General features: G+C 43.5%; 1 protein-coding gene across 3 annotated transcripts in view; it reads right to left on the minus strand.

Annotated features, from left to right (window-relative positions):
• Window positions 1–26,256, minus strand: part of LOC144693340 (cysteine-rich motor neuron 1 protein) — a 256,361-nt gene that overhangs the window by 171,352 nt on the left and 58,753 nt on the right. For all 3 annotated transcript variants that reach the window (XM_078563159.1, XM_078563160.1, XM_078563161.1), the window contains exon 2: window positions 16,399–16,566. In XM_078563159.1, the coding sequence (XP_078419285.1) occupies window positions 16,399–16,566 (168 nt within the window). The remainder of the gene's footprint in view (window positions 1–16,398; window positions 16,567–26,256) is intronic.

The following is a 26,256-nucleotide window of genomic DNA, read 5'->3' on the forward strand; positions in this document are numbered from 1 at the left end:
AGGGTTTCTTTCAGGACGAGCAAGGTACAGATAGCCCTAGTGGGGGTGGGGTGAGGTGAAGGAATCGATAAAGGCTAAAAGGTAGAGATAAAACAATGGATGGAAATACATTTAAAAATAATGGAAAAGGTGGGAAAAGAAAAATCTATATAAATTATTGGAAAAAACAAAAAGGAGGGGGAAAATCGGAAAGGGGGGTGGGGATGGAGGAGAGAGTTCATGATCTAAAATTGTTGAACTCAATATTCAGTCCGGAAGGCTGTAAAGTGCCTAGTCGGAAGATGAGGTGCTGTTCCTCCAGTTTGCGTTGAGCTTCACTGGAACAATGCAGCAAGCCAAGGATGGACATGTGGGCATGAGAGCAGGGTGGAGTGTTGAAATGGCAAGCGACAGGGAGGTCTGGGTAATGCTTGCGGACAGACCGAAGGTGTTCTGCAAAGCGGTCACCCAATCTGTGTTTGGTCTCTCCAATGTAGAGGAAACCGCATTGGGAGCAACGAATGCAGTAGACTAAGTCCCCTTTACTATCTTGTTTTGAATGCTCAGGACATTGACCACGCATGCCAACTGTCAGCTACAGGAAGTAACTTAAATGTGGAAGTCTATTCACTTTTGGAAGTGCAGGATTTTTATGTTGTATTGTTGAATGGATAATTAAATAAGCTGCTCTACAAAGATACCAAAATTTATCTCACTTAACTAATCGAAGCACAGTCTCACTTGACAATTAGCCATACTTGTCCAGCAAAGCCAACTGCTTTTATTCATAGAACAATATTCAATCGAATTAGCATATTACAAGGCTTGAACTCCATGGAGTATGTTGTTATCTCAACTCTGCTTTGCACTCAGAAATAGAATATCCCAATGGACTTTTGTTCCATTATAACATTGAGACTCGTTAGTAATCAGTATATAAATATCTTTAAGATTTGATATGCATTAAATTTCTTTACAAATACTATAAAAATAGAAATGTTTTGTCTCAATGGATTACAAGTGATGATTTGTTCTGAAAGATTACCAAATAAGGCAGAAGTTTGTTCTTCCCAAAGTATCTCACCATTACAAACATTTCCCTTTCTTTGATAAAACTTCACAATAGTGGGGAAAGGAATTCAACCTCAAAGCGGCAATTCTTCAAAGCAAAATGTTGCACAAACAGTCCCCCAAAGACTTGTGCTAACAAGGTTTGCATTATTAGACGAAGCACTGAGAAATTTAATAAAATCTATAGAGTTTGATAGGCAATCCAATGATTTATTTATTTACACACCGATTTCCCAAGTCCCGGTCACCAGCTGACATAGCCGGCCAAGTCTTAGCAGGCCCACAGTACATAGCCAAGTGCTGTGCGTCTCAGAGAGAAAAATTGCTGCTGTCACCTCATTACTAACATGCCTCTGTACGGCTGATCAAACATAAGCACTGAACACGTTGGCGAGCAAAGAAATAACTCATGAAGTCCATCTGCTCAAAAGACGCTTATCATAATCTAAAGGGATTATTTTCTGCTATGTTATGTTGAGATCTCCATAGCACAGTTCAACAATTCTTATAAGATGAAGTAAGCGAAGAGATGTCAGAGAGCCCAAGGTAAGGATTTTCCCCCGCAAATTGAATAAATAATGTTTAATACAAAAAAATATTCTGCCCAATCATTGCTCCCATTTTGTTATATGCATTTGTACACATATAGATTTAAAATTATTGGATAATACAGAAACCCCAAAGAAATTCAATCTCCCTGAATCAAACTCCAATGGGGTAAAGTTTGGCAGCCACCTTGAAGAATAAAATAATGGGTACAAGATCAACGATCAATTATCCATCTACCTTGCTCATCATTTTTTCATCATTTGTGAAACATTAAAAATTCTTCCCAAACAGTACATCATGAGAGAGAGTGTGATAATATCTATGACAGTGGCTCGTTAAATTGTGCGTTTTTTTTGCAGTCAATTACAAAAAGTGTTTGGCAAAAATAAATCTGATAATCACTCTGATTTGCTTGATTGCCAACACCCTAATTCCTATTATTGCTTACACTAACTTCAGTAACTTTGAAGACATTGCTGTTACATTAGAAGGAACTGCCAGCTGAATACAGGGCCGGCCAATCTTTATTGGCTCATTGGCTTATCCCAAGTTCTATTCAACGAAACAAGGAGTATATTTTTAAAATACTACTTATTCAACATAGTAGTAATGGTAAGATAATAGCAGCTTATGTTAAGCATCAAGACTGCCATTTTCAGCAGCCTAACATCATCTCTGCACAGGAATCAAAAAACTTTCCTCACATTTAGGAAAGTTGATCATCCTTGTATGACAGAAACAAAGAACTAGACTCCAAGTGAGAAGGGACACATCACAATTGTGGTTTGCTGACACATTAATCCTGTTAATTCTCTCATCTTTGTAGTCAGCAGCGGAAACGCATATAGGAACTTCTCCAAATAATAACTTTAAGTCCCTGATTTTATGGCAGAATGTTGTTGAATGTGTAATCTCATGAGATTAAAAAAAGTCCATTGCAAGGTGCATTACCTATATTTCCTGAGTGTTTCAACCTTTTCCCTCTGTCTATGCCAAGTGCTGAGCTGCCAGTCATTCTGAAAAGTGGCCAAATCTAATGTATTCTGACAAAAGGCCACCATTGGATTATTTATAACATTTGACTACAATGGTGGAGTCTGTCCATAGAAAGAAACTTGTATTTATGGACGGGAATACTCTAAAGGTAGCAAGGCTACAGTTAAGTGGAATCCGTTCATGCAGAATGGTTTCTGGCATATGGCCAAATCTATCAGGTTAACTGCTTGCCAGATATATTCAGAGATGCAGGACAACAAATGGATAGAAAAATCTGGGGCTCCAGTCTCAGAAAAGTTTGCAAAGTGACAATTGTAAAAAAAAACAAGTGCCATAGTACTGCAGCGATAGATTTGGATATAATCACGTAGCCTGCCAATGGATTTTAGTTGGCTCTGGATACTGAGGACATTGTCCGGCCGCAGACTAACACGTTCTGGGATAGAGTGGACCTTAGATCCTGTTAAAACAATGTCCTGGGAGAATTTCGTTCAGAGTTTTTCCATATTTGCCAGCAGACTCCATCTTATAAAAATGGAAACAGTCTGCCTTTTTATTCTCATGGTTCCTTCATGAAAATATGCAGTTGTACAGGGTATAGGTAAGACCACACTGGGAGTACTGTGTACAGCTTTGGTCTCCTTACTTAAGGAAGGATGTAATTACATTAGAAGCAGTTCAGAGAAGGTCCACTCCACTGATTCCTGGATTATGTTAGGAGGAAAGGTTGAGCAGGCTGGGTCTATACCCATTGGAGTTTAGAAGAATGAGGGGTGATCTTGTTGATACATATAAGATTCTGAGGGGCCTTGGCCGAGTGCATTCTGACAGGATGTTTCCCCTTGTGGGGGAGTCCTACGACAAGGGGACACCGTTTAAAAATCAGAGGTCGCCCACTGAGAATGAGACGAGGAGAAATTTTTCTCAGACGGTCGTTAGTCTGTGGAATTCTTTCCCCAGACAGCAATAGAGGTTGGATCACTGAATATGTTCAAGGCTGAGTTAGATAGATTTTAGTTATGGGGAGCAGACAAAAAGTGGAGTGAGGCCACAGTCAGGTCAGCCACGATCTTATCAAATGGCAGAGCAGTCTCTTGGGGCCAAATGGCCTACTCCTACTCTGTATTCTTCTGTTCTTCTGTTCACCAGTCTGGACAAAGTCCCTTGGTACTTTTAACAGATTGAGACGAGGCCAAATAACAGTACTCTGTACTCGCAGATTGCATCGCCGCCTGGAATTTTTGAAGTTCTCTTTGCCCCACTCAACTAAAAATAAGAAAGTATGCAGATTCCAGCTGAATGATTCTTAGCCACTGCCTGCTTCATTACCTTAATGGTTATGTAACATCTTCCTGGTGACCAGGATAGACCAGAAAATTCCTGTCTTAATGAAAGGTCATCAACCTGAAATGTTAACTTATTTCCCCCTCCACAGATGCTGCCTGACCTGCTGAGTATTTCCAGAATTTTCTGGTTTTATTCCAGAAAACCATTGCTTTCTTTCCCCAAAGGTGTCGCCATTGTTATGGAAATTAAATCCCCCTCGCTGGCTTCACGATAGCATTGCTTCAAGGGGGAACAAGAAAACCTCACTTCTTATTATAACAATATGGGCTGGGGTTTGACCCTTTTATGCTGGTCTTGCAAGTAACTGCTTTGGCTTATGTATAACTAAGGTGTTACTAGAGAGGTGTCTCAGAACATTGGCATAAACTTCAATGTTCCCCCACTTGGTAACAGGATGTGTTTTGGATGTGGCTGGCTGCAAGATTCAATGACCACCATATTAATTGTTCAGCCAGTGACTTTCTTGACTCCATTCCCACATCCTGAAAAACAATGGAAGGTTGTTCCTGGTGCCTTCCTGCAGCATTTCCTAAACAGGCTATGTACAATGTAATGAATGCAATGTTGGCTATGGCGATTAATATGACAGAATTTTACAGCAGAGGAATTAGCCATTTGAGCCAACAGGCCTATCCTGGTGTTTATATTTCAAATTATCCTCCTCCTATCTACTTACTCACCCTATCAATATATCTGCCTACTCCCTTCTCCCTTGCTTACTTAACATCGCCTTAAATGCATCTATGTTGCTTTACTCAACCATTCTATAGCAAATTCCACACACTCACTTTAGTGTCAGCTGTGAATTAGTTGGTAGAATACACGCCTGTGATTAAGAATTCAAGTCCAATGCCAGAGACTTAAACACAAAAGTCTAGGCTGACACTTCAATGCAGCACTGAGGGAGTGCTGTATTGTCAGAGGTGCTGTCTTTTGGATGAGGCTTTAAACCGAGGCCCTATTTGCTCTCTCAGGTGGGCGTACAAGGTACCATGGCACTTTTTCAAAGATGAGCTGGGGAGCTTATTCTCAATGTCCTAGCCAATATTTATCCCTCAAATCAACATCACTTTTCTAAAAAAAAAGTGATTATGACATTGCTGTTTGTGGGAGCTTGCTGTGCACAAACTGACTGCTGTGTTTCTTACATTACCACAGAGGCTAGACTTCGAAAGAGTACTTCATTGGCTAAAATGTGCTTTGGGGCTTTGAAGCTTCAAAAGGCAAATTTTGTTTGTTTTTTTAAAAAACTTGTTTGACTCATACCATGAGTAGACAGCATCTCAATTTTGCAAATGATTGGTTAATGGATGCTTCAAAACTCCAAGCCCCTGCTGAATAACAATCCACTGCATATTTTTCTAGAGACAGGTTTCCTTGTGTTTAGGCATTAGTATTTCCTTACCCAATGACAGGTGTTATTCCAATTGAGGCAGGCTTGTACTCCAAGAAAACCTTGCTTGACGCATCACACCCAAAATATACCCTTCCTGTTGTTCACTAGTTTTTTTTTCACATGGAGGCAAAAAAAGAAAGCTTGAGGGAGAAATTTATAATTCTCTCAGACCCAGCTGCAGGATTCCCATTTTAGTCATTTTTGATTTTCAGCATTTTTTAAAAACCATTCTTTTTTAAAAAAAATTCTTTCATGGGATGTGGGCGTTGCCGGCAAGGCCAGCATTTGTTGCCCATCCCTAATTGCCCTTGAATGGAGTGGCTTGCGAGGCCATTTCAGAGGGCAGTTAAGAACCAACTACATCACGGTGGGTCTGGACTCACGTGTAGGCCAGGACAAGGTAAGGGCAGCAGATTTCCTTCCCCTAAGGAACTTTAATGAGCCAGATAGGTTTTTGCAACAATTAACAATGGTTTCACGGTCACCATTACTGATGCTAGCTTTTCAATTCCAGGTTATTAATTGAATTTGGATTCCACCAGTTGCTGTGGTGGGATTTGAACCCTTATGTACAGGAAGAGCCTGGGCCTCTGGATTACTAGTCCAGTGACATTACCACTACATCACTGTCACCCCTTATTATGCAAAAACCATTGGAATTTTCTATTTGGCCTTGCACCCACTTCAATGCTACATTTTTGCAGGTGCAGTTCTTGCAGCTGGATACAGCAATTGGAGTGATATTGCCTTGTGTATTTACATGCAGTGGTATCACGATCCTGGCTAAAACTGAATCATTTATCGGGCTGAACTTGGGAAGAGAGCTCACCAACATTTTTATTTGGCGTGGACAGAGCAGGAGAAGAAGAAAAAAATACCCTGAACAATGTTACAGTACCGTGGTGGTTTCAAATAAAATAAGAACTTAAGATTAAGATAGTGCCATTCATGCTTTCTGGGAGCTTTGAAGTGTTTTACCAGACATACCATAGGTAATTTTTGAATTGCTAGTGTAGCAAATTTATGACAGGACTACAATTGATGACACACTGCTCCAAATTTAATTTGGTCTGCATTTTGTCTACCTTTTCTGATGAAATGCAGCAACATTTGAATGTGCAAAATTGACACATGCAATAACAAATCTGATTGCATTTCACAGGTGGAATACAATCTGCATAAATCACACTGTTAGTTCTGACAATGGTGCAGCACTGGGCATAAAATACAAATGTATTACATTTGACTTGATAGCAGCAGTTAACATCTTTATTGGACATTTTCACAAAGATGTCCAAGATACACCCCATAAGATCGGCCATTGGCAATTGAGCATATTTGCTAGCCAATCCGGCCTGGTGAGTCATTTCGGTGAAATTAAGGAACCCATTTTCAATAAGTTTAAGAAATGTATGTGTCCAATGGAAAAAAAACCCAACATATTTTGGGAATTTTGTTTCACTGTACATTGATTTAGGAAACAGGAGGAGCCTTCTGTGTTACACAGATACGTGAGAGGTGGTGGACTGCACCAGTTACTAAAGTAGGAGCCATGTCAACATTTAAGACGAGATTATACAAGTTGATCAAGGAAAAGGGAGTGAAGGAGGGATAGGGCTTGGGAACAGGGTGGTTACATGGGATTCCACAGACTTCAGTGGGGGGGATATACACCAAAACAAACTGGTTGGGCTGAAATGGCCAGTTTTCCTGTTGTAATTACCATGACACATTAATTTTATGATGGTAGTGGGGACAGAGGGTGGGGAAGAATACAATAGTTCCAACAAATGAAATTTGACTCTAAATATAACTTACCAGCAGTTAATTCATATTCAGGAGATTTATAGCCACTGCTGTAAGTACTTACAGTACTAAAAGTTCCCCAGCTTCCTCATATATGTCTGTCACCCAACATTTACACAATCTTGTGTTTCCCATTCGCAACTGTAGCTTGGCTATGTCCTCTTGCCGTTACCTTCCATATCTCTCTTCCAATTTGCCCCACCATTCTCACCACTGTATAAAATTGCTCTCCATTGTTCACGACGCAATTCTAGTTGTTGTAATATGCCTTTGGGGATAGCAGCGTACCATCAGTAGAAGAGAAGTGTGTCATGTGATCCATCCTTAGTTTCACTTTCACTTTGGCCTGTGAGCAGAACACACACAGCACCCAACCCTGCTGATGGCTTAAGTGTTCTATCCATGTATATATGTTCTCATGTGCCTAGTTTAAATAAACGAACCCACAACATGGTTACGTCATCCCTTATGAGTGACTGGTGCCTTTATATCAGTATAACAGCACGACACTGAGTGTCAGCCAGACTTCTGATGGACAGAGTAGTCACATTAAATTGGTTGTTACAAAAAGTTACATTTCTTGATTTATTTCAAAAGCAAAACAGCATTTGCTTGTTTTTTTTCTCTTCTCAAAGATGTGTCACATCGCTACAAACTACGTGCTTCTAAGAGAAAAGTGATACTTGTGAAAAATATACTGTGACACATTCACCTATCTCATGGGATTCATACAACAGCTTGCATTTATATAGCATCTTCGATGGAGTACAATGACCCCAAGCAATTCACAGGAGCACAATCTGACAAAGATCGATATTGAGCTAACGGAGGAGACATGAGGACTGCTTGGTCAAAGTAGTAGATTTTAGGGAGCCTCTTAAAAGGAAGGTAGAGGTAGGTGGGGGGAGGAGGAGGGGGTGGGGGGAGTAAAGTGGTCAGCTCAGTTGGCTAGGCAGCGAGTGTGTGGTTCTGAATAACACCAAAAGCACAGGGTTTGATCCCCATTCTGGCGGAGGTGGGCTTCGGGCCTGCTTCCTTGCCTTGGCCCGGAGTAAAATCATGGCAGAAACCGTCGTTTGGTGACCCTCAAATAATTGGGGATGCTTCCTGGGGATGAAGAAGAGGTAGACAGAGGTTGAAGAGAGGAAATTCCAAAGCTTAGGAGCTAAACAGCTTAAGGCACAGCCACCAATATACAGTGGTCGCTTTCCTCGTGTACAGCAAGTTGATGGACAAAAATTTCAGGACATGACGCAGCATATGGCCTTGGCAAGGGGCCTCTTTGATGCAAATGCTGCTACAAACAGAAATTCCGAGGACACATCTAAAATACTAGGTGGAACGCAATGGCTCATTTAAGCTTTCAAAAACTTTCAGAAACAAACAAATCAAGAGATTTTGGCAGGTACACGGTTGTTTTTTTGAAATAAGGACATTTACCGCTGTGCTCTATCCAGAACGGAAACATTTTTTTGTTGCTTAAACAGGGCAGCAGACTTCACCGAATTGCTCCAAGATCCTTGAATGAAGAGGGAAAGACCAACTGGTCCAGTAAACCCCACCTCATTCAGACCTGATGGAGCTGGAAAGCACCATTACCCCACTCCCCTCCTGTACCCATCCCACAAACACTGTCACATAAACTCCTAATGCAAAAAAAAGAAAATTAGGCCAATTGAGGGGGTGAACGCTTGGAAATTCCTCTCCTGTCCTCGAGGGAAATCAAGCAATCTCCAGGAGACGGCAATTTCAGCTGCCTTCACCAACTTTCTGTCATTTGAATCATCCTCGATCCTCAGGGACCTGTTCGATTTTATTTTGGAGGACGCTTATCACAGTTTAGTAAACTTCTTGCCAAGGGTGAAATTAAATACCGGAAATACCTCCTTGCATCCAACCTAAGCCTTTGTTTTCGTATTATACCCTCACGCACCCCTAGCTGTCCTGTCCCTCTACAAATCAAAGAAAAAAAGGACTTGCATTTATAAATGAGGCAATTTAATCCAACCCACCGAGCAGGAGATAATTCCATGGATGAGAAAATTTGGTCAGTTTAGTTTATTTAAAATTACACCATCGCACCTTTCGCTTCTTCAGGGTGTCTGTCAACAAGAGCCAAGGTATTACTTTTGAAGTGTCATTTTGCAATCAAGCACAGCTGAAAATTTATGAAAAAGGTCCCACATACAGCAACAAGAGAAACAACCCAGGTGTGTTTTGGTAATGTTGGTTGAGGGGTTCCCGAACAGGCCAATGTTCCCTCCAACTTCTGTTTGCTGTGCACGGTCGGCTTGTTGAGCTGCATGGTGCATTTCAGATTGATGTGTGACCGCGCATGTGGGAATCTTAAAGGGGATGTTGCCTATTCACGCCTCTTTGGTACTTGCACGGTACATTCCAGTAAGCGCGCAGCTGAGAGGAAACACTTGACATTTGGTTTAACAGCCCATCCAAAAATTGGCACCTCCGACAATACTCGCTTAGTACTGCACTGATGTGCAAGTCTAGATTACATGAACTCCTGGGGAAGAATTTCCCCCCTGTCCGGGGGTGGGGGGAAGAGTTCAGGAACAGGCGCACCTCCGATCAGCACCCCCTGATCGCGGGGGCACGCCACAATTTTACTTGGGCAGGCCAAATAAGGCCCGCCCAGTGTGACGTCTGCCAGGAAGTGCTATGCGCTCCCTGTGCAGGTGGGGGAGGGGGGTGGGGTGATTCCCTAAGCCTGGAGTGCGGTCTCTCGTGCATGTGCACAGAAGATCACACTCACCTCCCTGAGGCTAAGTGCTGCCTCAGGGAGATCGGCTTCAGATTTGAAAATGATAAAGGTGGAGAAATAAAATTTCCCTGACGTGTCCCATCATGTGACACTGTCACGAGTTGGGACATGTCCATCACCTTTAATTAAAACTTTAATTAAGTTTTTAAGAGCCGACATGAAACCTCATCCCGCCCGTGGATGAGGTTTCATGCTTTTTCTAATTCCCGCTGGGGCTCCTGGCCTTAAGGTTGGACAGGCAGGTCCATTAACTAGTCCAATTAGTTTTTAAATGGCCTCAATAGGCCGTTGACAGGTCGGTGGGCGCACAGCTGATTCGGCTGCGCCCCCGCTGACCTGAAAATTGAAATGGGGCGGGGTGACATCGGGAGTTCCGCCCGACATCATCCCGCGTCATTTTACACGTCGGCAAGTGAGCCTCACCACCCCCCCCCACCCCCTGCTTGCCGACCTCAATATCCTGACCCTGGAATAATATAGAGGAGAATGCTCCCAGAGAGACAAGGCTGATGCTATAGTAAGTAACCCTGCATAGTATACACATGCCTGGAATGCATCATGCTGCACTTAACCACGTTGATGGGCATCTTCAAAACATGTTAGAAACTGAATTATTTTATTTTTCCTGTCTCCTGAATAGGTGTGCCATTAAAAACTTGAAAACTCCCTTATTTAAAATCATTGGTAAAGATAATAAGCAGCAACAGTTTCGACACTGATTTCTGCCGGATTATTGGTGACTGGGTCTCTTGCATGTAGAGTTGTTTTTATGAAGAACTACCCTCCGTCTCAGAGATTGCATCATCAAGTCTGCCCACTGATCCCACATGACAACAATTTACTTAATAGCCTTTTCTAAATGTGCCTGCATGTACACTCTCACTCTTAGGGTTGCATTCATCTACCAAACTTTGTTACTTCTTCAAAGAGTTCCACCAACAGGATTTCCATTTCTAAAAGCCTTTTGGGATCAACTGTTGAGCTCTTAAATGTTAAAGAGAGATTTACTTGCACATCGAATTACCCTGTTTTATGTCATAAAATTAGAGTCAGGCTGGAGCAGACATAGAATCATAGGAAGTTTACGCCAGAAAAAGAGGCCCTTTGGCCCGTGTCTGTGCCAGCCAAAAAACCAGCCAGGCAGCCTAATCCCACTTCCCAGTATTTGGTCTACAGCCCTACAGGTTACAGCACTTCAGCTGCATATCCAGACGCCTTTTAAAGGAGTTGAGAGTTTCTGCCTCTACTCCCCGTTCAGGCTGAGTTCCAGACCGCTACAACCCTCTGGGTGAAAAAATGTTTCCTCATCTTCCCTCTAATACTTCTACCAATCACTTTAAATCTATGCTCCCTTGTCACTGACCTTTCTGCTAAAGCAAATAGGCCCTTCCCATCGACTCCATCCAGGCCCCTCACGATTTTGTACACCTCAATCAGATCTCCCCTCAGCCTCCTCTGTTCCAAGGAGAGCAAGTCCAGACTATCTTTCCTCATCGCTGCAATTTTCCAGTCCTGGCGACATCTTGTATGTCTCCTCTGTATCCTTGCTGGTGCAATTACATCCCTCCTGTGGCTAGAACTGTACACAATACTCTAGTTGTGGCCTTACTAATGTTTTCTATAGTTCCAGCATACCCTTCCTGTTCTTATATTCTATACCTTGGCTAATAAAGAAAGGATTCCATATACCTTCTTAACCACCGTATCAGCCTGTCCCTGCTACCTTCAGGGATCTGTGGACGTTCACTCCAAAGTCCCTCATTTCCGCTACACCTCTCGGTATTGTCCCACTTATTGTGTAATCCCTTGCCGTGTTTGACCTCCCGAAATGCATCACCTCACAGTTCTCTGAGTTGAATTCCATTTGCCATTTTTCTGCCCACCTGTCCATTGATATCTTCCTGCAGTCCACAGCTAACCTCCTTGCTATCAACCACGTGGCCAATTTTTGTCATCTCCAAACTTCTTGATCATTACCCCTACATTCACCTCCAAATCATTGATATATACCACATAGGGCTAGACTTTCCTCTTGTGGGTGCATTTTTAGAGTCGGGCCATTTTTTGGCCTGCAAACGGCACTCCTGGCAGATGTGAGACTTTATTTTTGTCTTTTCCCCACAGGATTCCGCTTCACAGTACAGTTTGCGAGCCGTGAACCAGTACGGGAGGAGTGCAGGTGTGGAGACGGTCTGGTGAGAAGGCCTGCCTCAGTTCTCGGTGACAGAAACATGGCTCCTAGCATGGTTTAAAGGCCTAAACCTCACCTTCTCACTTCCCCGCCAAAACCCCCTCTATGCACCATCATGTATCCTCCAAACCCACTCACCCAGTATCCACTATCTAATGTCCTCAGATTTCATGCAATATGGAAACTATTTTACATTCCTTGGTGAAAATAGAAGTCTCCCCCTCTCATAAAAGCCGCCATCAAACACACTTTCATTAATACTGAGAAAAAAAACATTCTGCCATGTGAAAAAAAAACTTGTAATCCTATTAGCTTATGTCAACAAACCAGAAACCACAAAAGCACAATCTGTTATTACATCTCTTAGTTCTCAGTTGAACGGAACACTGTACTGTGCTGAAATCCATTAGCACTTGAAACACAGCCAAGCATTCACAATGGCCACAGCTGTCCAAACAATAGAGTACTTTCCAAGATGGAAATAACAGAAGGAGCATATTTCAACTTCAAAGCAGAGTGCTGTCAATCGATGGACAGAAGCAGGTGGCTAGATTTTTTTCAAGTGTCAAAAGCAGGGTGTTATTTTTTTTTTAAACAGCCAGAGCTGTCACTCCATTTAAAACCATTGTACAAAAGATGATAGCACAAGCTGACAGGATATTTTGTAACACTTTTAACCGTATTATGGTACTTTCTCCACTGGAAAAGTACTGAAATGCATGTGAACAATTGCACAATACTGGTCAATGTAATGGTCACCTTACATTTGTACGACAGATTCCTGTGATGAATAACTGCATTACAAACACATCTACATTACAATACACCACCTAATGGTGACATTTGAAGGTGTCAAAACATTTTACACTTGGGTCTCAAGAATGCTCCTAACTCCTCAGCAGTCTTTCCATTTCCTTCATGAACTCTCAAACCTGGCGTGCTTCTAATGGGCTTCCAAAACACTGCAACGCCAGACAAAACTGGTGGCTGTGCATTTCGCACACTAGGCTTTACCGACCTGCAAAAAAAGGCCAGAGGAAAATGGCGTAGAGTTGGGAGTGCGGTGAAAAATCAAATCCTCTCTGGAAGAACTCAAAGTGTGGCCAGTAACTCACCGAAATATGCCTCTGAACCCAGGAAAAGATTTGGCCCACCATGTAAAACACTCCCACCTCTGACAATAGCTCCAAACCAGTGACAGAACATTTGATTGAGTCCATTTCTCATTCATATCATCACTGCAACTAAAACCTATAATGTCACAGCAGAAATGCTACACAAGGCGCAGGATTCTCAGGGCTCGCCGAGGTCAGGAACAAAGGCCAACGGGGCCCGAGAATACTTACGCCAGCCAGCATGCCAGTTTCAGGGGAGGTAGGTTCAGGGGCGGAACAAGGCTCACGAGGCAGGCAGGGAGGGAGGGGCCAGGTAGCCCACTGGGCTCAGGATTACACTGGGATTTACCAGTCAGCCTCCAGTTTCACCACACAACGGGAGGCAACTTAACTGCCTGGAGGCATGCACTCAGTAGCATGTGGGGTCGGTGCCCTAGCCAGGCCTACAGGCCCACCCTGCTGGCCTGGGTGTGTGGGTGCACTGTAGAGAGATTCCGTCACTCCCCAACCTCCTCCCCCCCCCACCCCCCACCCCGACTACAACCAGTGGTGGATGGCTTGCTTTTCCCGTTTTTTAATCTGGGTTTTTTAAAAAAGTTGGCAAGAGGTCACCTTCATGTCGGAGCACCCTCTCAGTCACCTACCCTTTACTGCAGCCTGCAGCCTACTGATTCTGTCAGGCTGGAAGGCATCCAATTGGTGCTCCAGCATTCAGAGCCCATCTGCCGTCCAGGGAACCTGCATCCATTCACAGTAAGGGGGCACCCAGGTTAAAACCCCAAAGAGAGACTGCGCCCACCCACCCCCCCACCCCATCCCCCACTACCACCAGGGTGGGTTCGGGACCCAGATACAGTCCCGGCTCCATTTCCCAGCCCCGAAGCAAACACTCAGCCCGAGGTTTCTGTTCTCGGATTGCTTCTCGTCAGCCATTTGAGAGTACAAAAGACACGCGACTGAGGGAGACCGTTGCACATAAAAATGTCTCCCTTTAGGACAGCTGGGAACGTGGACAAATTCGACACACTGCACTCACTTCAGCTTCTTCAAAATTGTAGTGACATAAAACTCAAGAAGCTACTCGCTCAAGAAGCTTTAAAGATCAAAGATTTGTATATTTTAAGAGGCACCATTTGAAGAAGTGGATATATGAGAAGCAGTTAGATACTAATACAAGCTTGGTCACAATAAATATAAACCAGTTATATACAAAACGTCGCATGGCGTCGGAGAGGCAAAATAAGTATCCCAAATGCTTATAAAGTGCATTTGGCAAGTACCAAAAATTATTTTTAAAAATTACATGTAAATTTTAACCAAATTGCAAGACATTAATAAGCATTTTGTAGAAAGGTTTGAATGACATTGCCATAAAATATATTTTTTTAAAACGCTATTCTGAATTACCATGTCTGATACAAACATTAACTTTAATTAAAAGCAGAGAACTGAACTCATGGAGAGAAAGGTTGCTCCGCATGCATTAATCACGAATTTCTGTTGCACCATCTGTCAACAGGAATCTCAATGTGGGCGGTCCATGCATAACTTCATTCAAATTGTAGATAAACACACCCACCCTCTCCACCCCCCCACAGACCTAATGCCCGTTGCAGACCACAGTCAGCCTTATGTAGCTCATCAAGTTGAAGCAGACTCACATGGAATGTCAAAAGCTGTAACAAGACATTCTTTTCATTATTCTTTACAGGATGAAACTAAGCTATTCATGTGAATGTTAACAAGTTATGTCATAATTAATAACTCAATATTCAAGAAGCTTCCAAGATCTAGACATGGATACTTGAAGTGAAGGTTGCTTGGCCAGTTTTTCATGCTTCCCACTTAAGAAGTTTATCCTGTGCATGCACATACGAGTGTCTTTGTACATGCATATCTGCGTATGTACTTTCCACACACACTTCCCCTAGTTCAGTTCCCTTTTAAATGTCGCTCAATAATGTCTTCTGGTTCTGATCAATTGTCCATATCTAAAACATTAACTTGTCCATTCTCCTCATAGATCCTACTGTAGTATAAGGGATTAACAGATAGGATATGCTAATGTATGATGTAGATAATGATGTACCACTGACATCAGCTAGTCACGTGTTTGAAAGAGAGAGAGAGAGAGATTGGTACACCATGCCTAGGAGGAACATGCCTACTTTGTAACCCGTTTAGATGTAGCACTAATAAACAAATGTTAAGCAGGTACCAAAGTATGTCCACAGTCTGTCTACCAACCAAGTCCCATGTCTAGAGACAACAGATAGAAAGGCCATTTCAGGACACCGACCTAATCTGCTTTCTGTTTCCAACATTGCCTGCTTTAGCTTTAGTTACCCAGCAGCATGACATTTAAATAATTTAAGTGACTTCACGTCAGTGCTGGACATGGATAGTGGACACCTCTTTATATTACGGCATTAAAAGCCAAAATAAACTATTTCAAAACATCATAAAGAACACTCCATTCCACGAGCTCTATTTAAAAAAAGGAGCTTAATGTCATAATTAGCTTCAACTATAATTAGTTGGCAAATAAAGTGATAAAGTTGGCAATCGTATTCTTATGGGTGCCGGAATGGTTAACAATCTCAGATAAACTAGTGAGAAACAAAACAATAAGATCAGTTTTGTGGGGGGGGTTGGTAAAAGCGACAAAACAATATGACTAATATTTTCAAAATTTTTCTCAAGACTGGAGCAAAGATGTTAAGTAACATTTTTCATGAGTTATTCCACAAAGCTATCACAACAAAAGGAGGCTAAAACAAACTGCTTAAAGCCGATAGCTTAATGGCAACTGAAGCTCACTTGGCACCACATCTGTCTATTTACCATGAGCTTCAAAGGCAAATATATATTGGAAAGAGAAAAGGCAGAACTCCAGTCCCATTGCCAAATTTTCCATCAGGATATTTATTTTCTTGTGCAGATTATACATGGATACCCAGAAGGGATTGACTATAAGACAAAATACTTAGTGGGCCATTTTCAGTAGGCAGAGTTTATTACATGTTCCACATTGACGTGATTATCTATGCATGGATCTTGTGCACAATTGATTTCAAATGCATCCGCATGCAAAATAAATTCATAGTACCACATGCAGTTGTCTTCATTACCTTCAAAATGCTTATCCACAATGACAGAAATACTGTACCTGGGACATGTCCTAAGGAAGCAGTACAGGCATCCAGATCAGGGTAGGTGAACAGGTTGACACAGGAGTGTACGATTTCACAGACACACTGCCTATTCAGCAGGTTGCAGCCAGAGATCTCAGGGCACAGGTCATGTTGCGGCACAACATCCTCAATAAATTCTATCTCTGCAGAAGGAAGGAATAATTGTAATTACAGACGCACAGGACAACATAGATGTTAAACATCAGCCATTGTTTACAGTGCTAATATCTATACAAGGATAATATTTTAGGGAAGAGATCACAAGAATCTAACACTACTCAAAATCTTCAACTAGCATCAACAGCAGGGGGTTCATAAACTTTGGTTCGAGACCCTCCGATGGGATCACAGAGGTCATATGTGGGGTCACGGACAGATCCTCCAAGAGCAACAGGGGTGATGGGGGTGGAGAAGATGGAGGCACTGGCAGGGCAACACTGGGCCCACGGGATCTATGCCGCCAAACTGTACAGGGCGGATGGTGAGGCCAAAATGATCTTTAACTTCAGTAAACATCTCTGGTGGTGAGCTCGAGTGGGCCTGGGATGTCTGTGCACCAACATGGAACAGCTAAAGGCCGCAAATGTAGCTCAGTCGATGAATTTCCCTGATTGTGGGAGAAACTCAGAGGCCTCGCGCTTGACCCTGGAAGGTGAGTGGCGCCTTTGAACTTTATTGCGTTTCTGCTCCTGACTGGTCTGTTCAACAGGCTCCTTACCCCAGGCTAATGACTTTGCTTCACAGGTACCAAATTGGGGAAGGGGAGACAGGCCAGTGAGTGTGAAAGTGTGACAGCATGGCTGAACTGGGGAAGGGAAGACAGGCTGGCGAGTGAGTGTGAGTGTGAGAGTGAGAGTGAGAGTGAGTGTGAGAAGGTTAGGAAGAGTTGCGCACGCCTAGTGAGGAGCTGAAGGGGAGAGGGGCTTCACTGAGTCTTCTAATCACTAGGGAACATGAAGAGCTTGGCTCAAACCTACAAGAGTAAATAAAATAACATTCTTACAAAGTTCTTTGAAACAGACTTTCATATGAACGTGATGCATTATTATATCTTGATCTATACTACACAATCTTTAATAATTATATACTGAATGTTACTGTGCTGTTTATTGCTGTTTTGGCTCGCATCTGGGACTCCACAAGCACCAGTAATTTGTCACTTGATGCTGAAATAAACACATGCATTGCAGAAGCTGCAGCTGTTATGTCTAAGCTGAGTATAGGAGAGAGTGTCGAACAAAAACAATCTGACTGAGAACACCAAACTGCGAGTCTACCAAGGAACGTCCAAAACGCACTCCTCTACAGTGGTGAGGACTGATCAACATACGCTAGGCCAGAGAAATTACTGGATAGTTTACACCTTTGCTGTCTCAGGCATCTCCTTGGCATCTCTTGGCAGGGCAAGGTCACCAACCCAGAGACCCTGGAGCATGCTAATTCCATCAGCACACGCTCATTGCTAAACCGACAATGCCTGCGTTGGCTCGGTCATGTTCATCGGATGGACGATGACTGTGTACCCAATGACCTTCTCTATGGTCAGCAGGCCACTGGGTCACAACCTCCTAGGTGCCCATACCTCCGCTACAAGGACACTTCCGAGCGAGATATGAAGACTGCAAACACTGCTGAGAGCCTTTTGAAGCGGAGAATTTGGAAGGGGCAAGCAGAAATGGAAAGCTCAGTTGGTCGAGAAGAGGGCCCAGGGAAAACAGAGGCTAGTGAATCGTGCACCTTCTTAGCCCACTGTCTAGTAAAGGTAGCAGAGACTGAGCCACATGAGGTGATGCTTAACACAGGTGACCACAACACGACAAACCATCATCTTGCGAGGCAGAAGGCCGCCACCATCACTGAGCAGACCTCCCATTTCTTTCACGGAATGCCTTCTGGGCAAGTGATGCAATATAGTTTGGGACCCATCATCTATTTATGTTTACAAGCTCAGCCACTTCAATGCCAAAACTCTGCGTACAATACTTATGCTCAGTTAATTCAAAAGTGAAGACTGGCATAAGTAAAAGAAGTTTGAAGGTTTGCATGGCGAGAGTAGTAACATTGAGGAAGACAAATTTACTGTTACACCACATCAAATTTTGCTCTGAAGGTAACAACTGTTCTTTTCAGACCAAAGTTTTACATGGTGTAACCATAAATTTGGCTTCCTCAGTGATATAAAGTCATCATTTAAAACTTCTGCTTTGATGTTCAATGGCATTACCATCACTGGATGAGAGCAAAGATTACCATTGAATAGAAACTGAACAGGACCGGCCATATAAATAGTGAGCAGATCAGAGACTAGGAATCCTGCGAAGAGTAACTCACCTCCTGACTCCCTAAAGTCTGCCCACCAGCTACAAGGCACAAGTCAGGAGTGTGATGGAATACTCTCCACTTGCCTGGACGTGTGCAGCTCCAGTAACACTCAACAAGCTCAACACATCCAGGGTAAAGCAGCCCGCTTGATCGGCGACCCCACCCACCACCTTAAACAGACACTACCTCCACAGTGAGAGCAGTGTGTACCATTTAAAAGATACGCTGCAGCAACTCACCAAAGACCTTCGGCAGCATCTTCCAAACCCATGATTCTACCACCAAGGACAACAGGGCAGCATATGCATGGGAATGCCAGCACGTGCAAGTCTGCCTCCAACTCACAAACCATCCTGACTTGGAACTGTATTGCAGTTCCTTCACCGTCACTGGGTCAAAATCCTAGAACTCCCCTCCCAGCTGTGCGTATACTTAGGTCACATGGACTGCAAAGGTTCAAGGTGGTGTCTCATCACCACCACCCAAAGGAAACTTCAGATGGATGATAAATACTGGTCTCGCCAGCACCACTTGCATCCTACAAATTAATTAAAATAACATCCTGGGCAATCAGAAGAGGTGATATATTTGGTATGACATATGCAAAGATATTCAACTCACAAGGAAAGTGTTCTTGGCATATTCAGTTCTGAAAAGAATCCAGAATACTTCCAGGAAATTACTGCTTAAATTTAATAAAAAAAAACAATTGAAAGTAACAATAGGAGCAATTGATCATTCTACTGAGCTGCAAACAGATCCAGGAATTCAAAAGGAGGAAGTTGCTTAAACACCAAGGGAACATTTTTAAAATGGACAATAGCTCTTAAGGATCTTGGAACCCATAAAATGTAATCACAAACAATGCAGGAATGTGTATCGTTTGAAGCAAAGCTTTTTATTTAATTATTCTTTCACAGAACGTGGGCATCACTGACGAGGCCAGCATTTGTTGCCCATCTCTAATTGCCCTTGAACTAAGTGGCATATCACACCATTTCAGAGGGCAGTCAAGAGTAAACCACATTGCTGATGGTCTGGAGTCACATGTAGGCCAGGCCAGATAAGGATGGCAGATTTCCTTCCCTAAAAGACATCAGTGAACTGGATGGTTTTTACGACACGGTCACCAACACTGAGACTAGGTTTCCAATTCCAGATTATTAATTGTATTTAATTCCACCAGTTGCTGTGGTGGGATTTGAACCCATGTCCCCAGAACATTAGCCTGGGATTGCCAGTCCAGTGATATTACCAGTATGCCACCATCTCCCCCTGCAGAGTAACGCAACAAAAGCCGATTTCGAGCCCTGAATTGTACTGCGACACGAGCACAAACCCACAGCCCTCAATGTTAACTTGAAGCCAGGAAGAGGCCAGGATGGAGGGAATGGCAGCTCCTATTGTTTTGGTCAGAAGGGTTTCCTGCCTAACAGACATCTGGACTGACAGGTTGGCTGCCTGTCAGTCAGAGGGGAAAGAAGCCAGGGAGTGCAAGGCAGGCAAGTTGGAGATTGAAGGGTTGGGGTGAGGGGTCAGTGTTCCAGGTGGAAAGGAGCGAGTGGTTGGGAGTTTGCCAGGGCACTCAGAGGTGGCAGGAGTCCAACCACGGGTGTGTACAGAGGTTACGCTTGGTGGAGCAGGATGGGGGCAAGTCGCACTCCTGCACGTCCTGGTCCACTGGCTTTGCTGTAAACACACTTACCGCATGGGTCCGGCCCTTCGTGACTCCTTTTATCTGCCGTGATCTCCGTGACCTGGGATGACGTGGATTAAAAATAACTACAATAAAATGGAGGAATGCAGCCTCCATAGAAGGTCTCACTGACTGGCACAGCTCCCTAGTGTGGCTGGTCGTCAGCCTGAGGCCTGTCCGCTAAAACCCACTGAGCAGGTGCAAAAATTTACACTGCTGGCTGGGATGCCAGTTTGCTGGCACCAGCTCACCACCAGGCCATTCTCCCATATGTGGGGTGGAGATCAGAGGTAGTTTCATGGCCTATTAAGGCCAACTGTTAGAAACAGATTGTGATAGCTTGCAGGCTTTTGGAGACCAGATCTCCAAATGGGCAGACAGGGTCTGGGGGGGAGGGATGGGGTAGGGAAGTAGGAGGGAGGAGAAGGGCATTTCTCCAAGCAGGTGTTGATGACCTTCCCTCCTATGTCACTTCAGCTGCAGGCATTGGTTCCTCTCCACAACAGTGGTCCGACTGCAGAGGCCAATTTTAGCTTCAAAGTTGCAGAAAGGGTGCCTGAAAACGGAAGCACCCCCTTACCTTACCTGCAGGCTGCTCCTCCTCCCTCCGAGCTAGAGGCCCTCCTATTGGCCCTCCAGCTTCGAATGTCCAACCACCATCTTGAATTGGATGGCAAGCACCACCCCCCCCTTCCCTCTGGCCACTAATTGGTCAATTCGGGGGAAAATCACTGCCACACTCCACTGGCCCCAGAGTCGGGGGTCCCGACCCAGATCGCAAAATCCTGCCCTGCCCTAACGCGAACAGGGTTTGTGGGCAGATAGGGTCGGATTTGAGAAGCCTGAAATATTTGCATCTCACCTAACCACAACCTACCCATCCTTGGCAGTTAAACAACAATGCCCCACGCCACCCCAAACCACCATAGTGCACGGTTGGCAATATTTGGTGAATTAATACAAGTAAAAAATAAACATTGGTTCCGTTTTACATCACACTGGTTTTCATATTCTTTTATATTTTATTTACTCCAAGTATTCTGCCCATCCATACTGACGCAACCATTACAAGCACCCTGGATAGAACTTGCTGGAGATTAAGCAACTCTCATCTTTCCCACTTTAGTTTTTTTCACAATCCCCCAAGCTAATCTTCCTGGAAAACACAACTTTTAAAAATACCGACCTTTGTCTGTGGATGGGAAATACAAGCTAGAAATCAAGAGGGGAAGGCATTTTTTTTTAATAAATTCAAATTAGCACAAAAGCTTTCAGTGCGTCTGTGGAACTTTGACTTAAATATGTTTAAGGTCCTCTGTTCAACATAAAGAACTTTCACGTTTTAAGGGGACAACGAAATATCCTGCTTTTTCTCCATTGCATTTGAATTTAAATTAACTTAGGCATGTATACCAAATAAACAAATATTCCACGTGGTTGGCACAAGGAATATTACTTACATTTGAGACTAAAGGGTCAAAAAATCAGCGAGAGTTAATCCGGTTTTAAATAATTAAGACTGCAAACGCTTAAATAATTAAGACTGCAAACTACATCGAATTCAGGAACAGGCTGCACACTTGGAAAGGTCTGTTGGTGCATCATGGCCCTGGTATTAAATGTTGAGACCCCAAAAACAGGCACAGGGATCCCAATAAGTGATTAACCTTTACCCATTGTGTGGAATGCAGCCAGCTTTGTGATGCCCGTTAATTATAATGATTTCTGCATTTGCTGCATGCATCAGCAGGGGGCCCAGTATCATTACTAACTTGCACTAAGTTGGCCTACACCACTTAAGTGAAGTGAAAAGTGCATTGTGGCCAGGGCAGGTGTCACAAGCCGTGCAGCAAGTGAAGCTGCCCTGGAAAGCAGGGAGGAATGGGAGACAGTAGGCCCCCTTGTATTAGCTGCATGCTCCGGGGGAAGAAGGCCATCTTGAGAAAGCGGTGGGACCAGGTAGCAACAGACATTAATACGAGGGGTATAGCCCCAAGGATGCAGCACTGTGAGAGAGTTAATGACTTCATAAGCGGTCAAGGTCAGTGAATGCACCTTCACATGTTATATCCCACCAATGGTACCACCAGCCTCAGGCTGCCTACAGCACCACACTCCCATCATCCATCTACCAACAATCTCTACCAACCAGGTCTCAAGCCTGACTTTCATACACTTAGCACTGTTGCAAGCCTCGCACTTAAATCTCTCACAAGCTGGCAGCTATTCAACCATGACAAACATCTCTCGTAAACAGATTGCACAACACTCACTGATAAACTTCCCTCCCTCATGCAGGGGAAGAGACACACAACTGGAGGCAGCAGGAGCTAACCAGTGAGGGAGAGGTGAGCCTGCACGTTTCCCATGGAGGAGGTAATGCCGGCCCTTGTGGGAGGGCCATTGCTGAGGCCATGGCAAGCGTGGTAGTGAAATCATGGAAGATAACAGTATCCTCATAGCAAATCATCCTTCTCTTTTATCCCCAACCTTCTCCTGACTCATCAAGCTTCAGATAGTGCAAGCATGCGCTTACCCATCTCCCCTCCCTGCAACCCAATCCTTGTCCTCTCTCATACAAGACAACCAAGAACAGCAATTCTTCCCAGGCAACAGTGGAAAAGCAGGAAAACAGAGAAGATAAAGAGGCAAAAATCATTTGATTTAGACTTGCAGCCACCACCTCAGATACAGTCACTACGTATATCTTGGAGGCCAGCAAAGAGGTGGAATTTGCAGGTGGTGAGACACCTTCAACAAGTATGTTGCAGCCAGAGTAGAGGGCAAGGATAGTGCAGGTGCCAGCTTGCTGGGCAGCACTAGTCGCACACCAACTCTGCTGCAGAAGACTCAGTTGAGGGCTTCAATGGGCCAGGCTACAGAAAAAGGCTGATGGGTGTTAAGCAATGAAATGGCTGATGCATTGGGGAGCCTGTGCTCAATGTCAAGGAGCATGGAGCAGTCCAACACCAGTATTACACACAGCTTTGAGCACAGCTTGACCCATCCTTGCCAGCATGAAAATGCTGACCAACTACATCAACACACTTGTAACCAACCACGATGAGGCATCTGATAAAATAAGGTACGATCATGGCCGATCTTCTACCTTAACTCCACTTTCCCACCCGCTCCCCATAATACTCGATTTCAAGAGATTAAAAACCAGTCTATCCCAGGCTTAAATGTATTCAACGATGGAGCATTCACAACTCTCTGGGGTAGAGAATTCCAAAGATTTACAACCCTTTAAGAGAAGATATTTCTCCTCATCTCCATCTTTAATGATTGGTCCCTCATCCTGAGACCTCGTACCCATGTTCCAGATTCCCCAGCCAGGGGAAATGATCTCTCAGTGCCTACCCTGTCAAGCCCCTTCAGAATCTTGTATGTTTCAATGAGATCACCTCTCATTTTTCTAAACTCCAGAGAATATAGGCCCAATTTACTCAGCCTCTCCCTATCCCAGGAGCCAAACTACTGAACCTTTGTTGTACTGCCTCCAAGGCAAGTATATCCTCCATTAGATATGAACGGTGAAACTGCACATAGCACTCCAGCCAGATGCGGTCTCACCAAAGCCCTGTACAATTGTAGCAAAACTTCCTTATTCTTGTACCTCAATCCCCTTGTTGAACACTTTGAATTGTTTCTTTAAATGTTTCCCACTGTTTATTTACTGCCGTATCCTTTAGTCTATTTACCCAATCAACCTTAGCCAGATATCCGCTCATATCTATTTAATTGACTTTGTTTAAATTTATGATTCTTATTTTGGACTTCATTATGTCGCTCTCAACCTTAATATGGAATTCAATTATATTCTGGAACCATACATTGTGGAACCAACTAGGGATAAACCTATTTTAGTTCTAGTATTGTGCAATGAGGGCGGGGGGCGGTGGAGGTTACTTCATAATCTCATAGTAAAAGATCCACTGGGTAAAACTGATCAGAATATAACTGCCCCTCCATAGGATGGCCTGTGGCCGCAGCTGCAGCCAGGCCAGCAGAGTCTCTGAACCTGCCTGGCGCACGTCCAGGCAGCTACACTGTTCCCTGGCGCCTCTGGAGGCCTGGAAAATTCCAGCCTCCAGAAATGGGTTTCAATAGGCTACCTACTGCTTGCGATGGGCAGCCCTGCCCCCCCTCCCTACTCTGGGAAATTAACCCAGGAGGCTGGGTAATGCCAGGGAACTGGCAAGCCAGCCAGCAGCGTGAAATTCCGCACCCGTCATCTTCTTGCGCACCCTCATCGGTCCAAAAACTTCAGCCCATCATTTTATTTGTTTTCACTTAATCAAGTATATTCTGCTTCCTCTTATTACCACATTAGCCACAGGACACTATGTTCAACCATCTCATCTATACTCCACAGCCATTCGTTGAGCAACCAATTTTGACAAGCAGGTGGCTGTCCATCCATTTACAAAAGATGTCCAGTCATACCAGCATTGGACATTCACATGCACGTTTAAACATAGCACAGATTCATTTGAAAAGTGACCCACATTGAATGTGTTCAGCAGCTCTTCACCAGCCTTGAGTGTTATATCTGTTTCTCAGTCAAACATGAGCTAATGAAATTTAGATGTAACAAAAACTAGATCGAATGAACTGTAAAGGCAATATCATTGGTTTCTTAATATTACTGTGGGATATTGAAGTAGGCTGTGTGTGTGTGTGTGTGTGTGTGTCTAATTTAATTAAACTGAAGACAGTCAGACTGCAAGGTTTAAATCATCAAAGGGATAAGGTGCAAAAACAGGCATTTTGAAATGGAGATGGGCAAGCTAAAATGAGATCCCAGTAGGTACAGTATGAATGGGAATTTGCATTAGGAGATAAGTGGGAAGTGACGTGGCAGCTGTTTGACTTTCAAGGAGACATGACCGGAAGTTTAACAACTGGCAAAATTCTAAGCAAAAAAGGCAAAGTTTATGTTTCCCGAAAATGATGGCCATAATGAACACATGAAAGATTTTTATATTCTGGGAAAGGCAACTTCCAAAGAAAATTCAAAACAATAGGTTTTAAAGACCAAAAGGGAGAAAATATATTTAAGAAAAGATTGAAAGCTGTATGGGTACTGGCCATGAGAGATCTTAAAGAGTGTATGGTGAAGTAGCAGCTTCTGACCACCCCAGAGAAGTACTTGCTTGTTCCAGAAAGCAAGGTTTTGTTAAAAGCCTTGGAATTCCATTGTTGGAGTGAAAGGAAGAGAGGAGCTGTGAAATACCGTCCTTATAGCAATAGTGGGTGCCTTGTGGTAATGTTACTGGATGTTTTATAGATTAAGAATCTACTTGGGTTAATGCCTGAAAAGGGTATTTATTTTGGGAGTCTAGCTAAGTGAAAATCTTTTGGGAAATGTTGTAAGACTAAATTTAATTGTGTAACTGTAATCTTGTGCATTGAAGTTTTTTCTTTTGTTAATAACTGTTATAGTTTAATATTTAAAACCTCCAAAAGTGGTAGTGGAATCTTTACTTCTGACCTGACTTCAGTGCACATACCTTCTCGTAATAAAAATACAAATTGCAAATCGCTATGATAGCTTGGCCAAGTTTCCCTTTGGGATTTGGTCAGCCTGGCAATTACCACCTGCCATATCATAACAGTAACTAAACCAAAATACTGCAGATGCTGGAAATCAGAAATAAAAACAGAAAATGCTGGAAAAATTCAGGTCTGGCAGCATCTGTGGAGAGAGAAAAAGAGTGAATGTTTTGAGTCCGTATGGCTCTGAAGAAGAGACAGGCTCAAAACATTAACTCTATTTCTCTCTCCACAGATGCTGCCAGACCTGTTGAGT

This window comes from Cetorhinus maximus, chromosome 18 (assembly GCF_964194155.1).
Source record: "Cetorhinus maximus chromosome 18, sCetMax3.hap1.1, whole genome shotgun sequence".
NCBI classification, from domain to species: domain Eukaryota; kingdom Metazoa; phylum Chordata; class Chondrichthyes; order Lamniformes; family Cetorhinidae; genus Cetorhinus; species Cetorhinus maximus.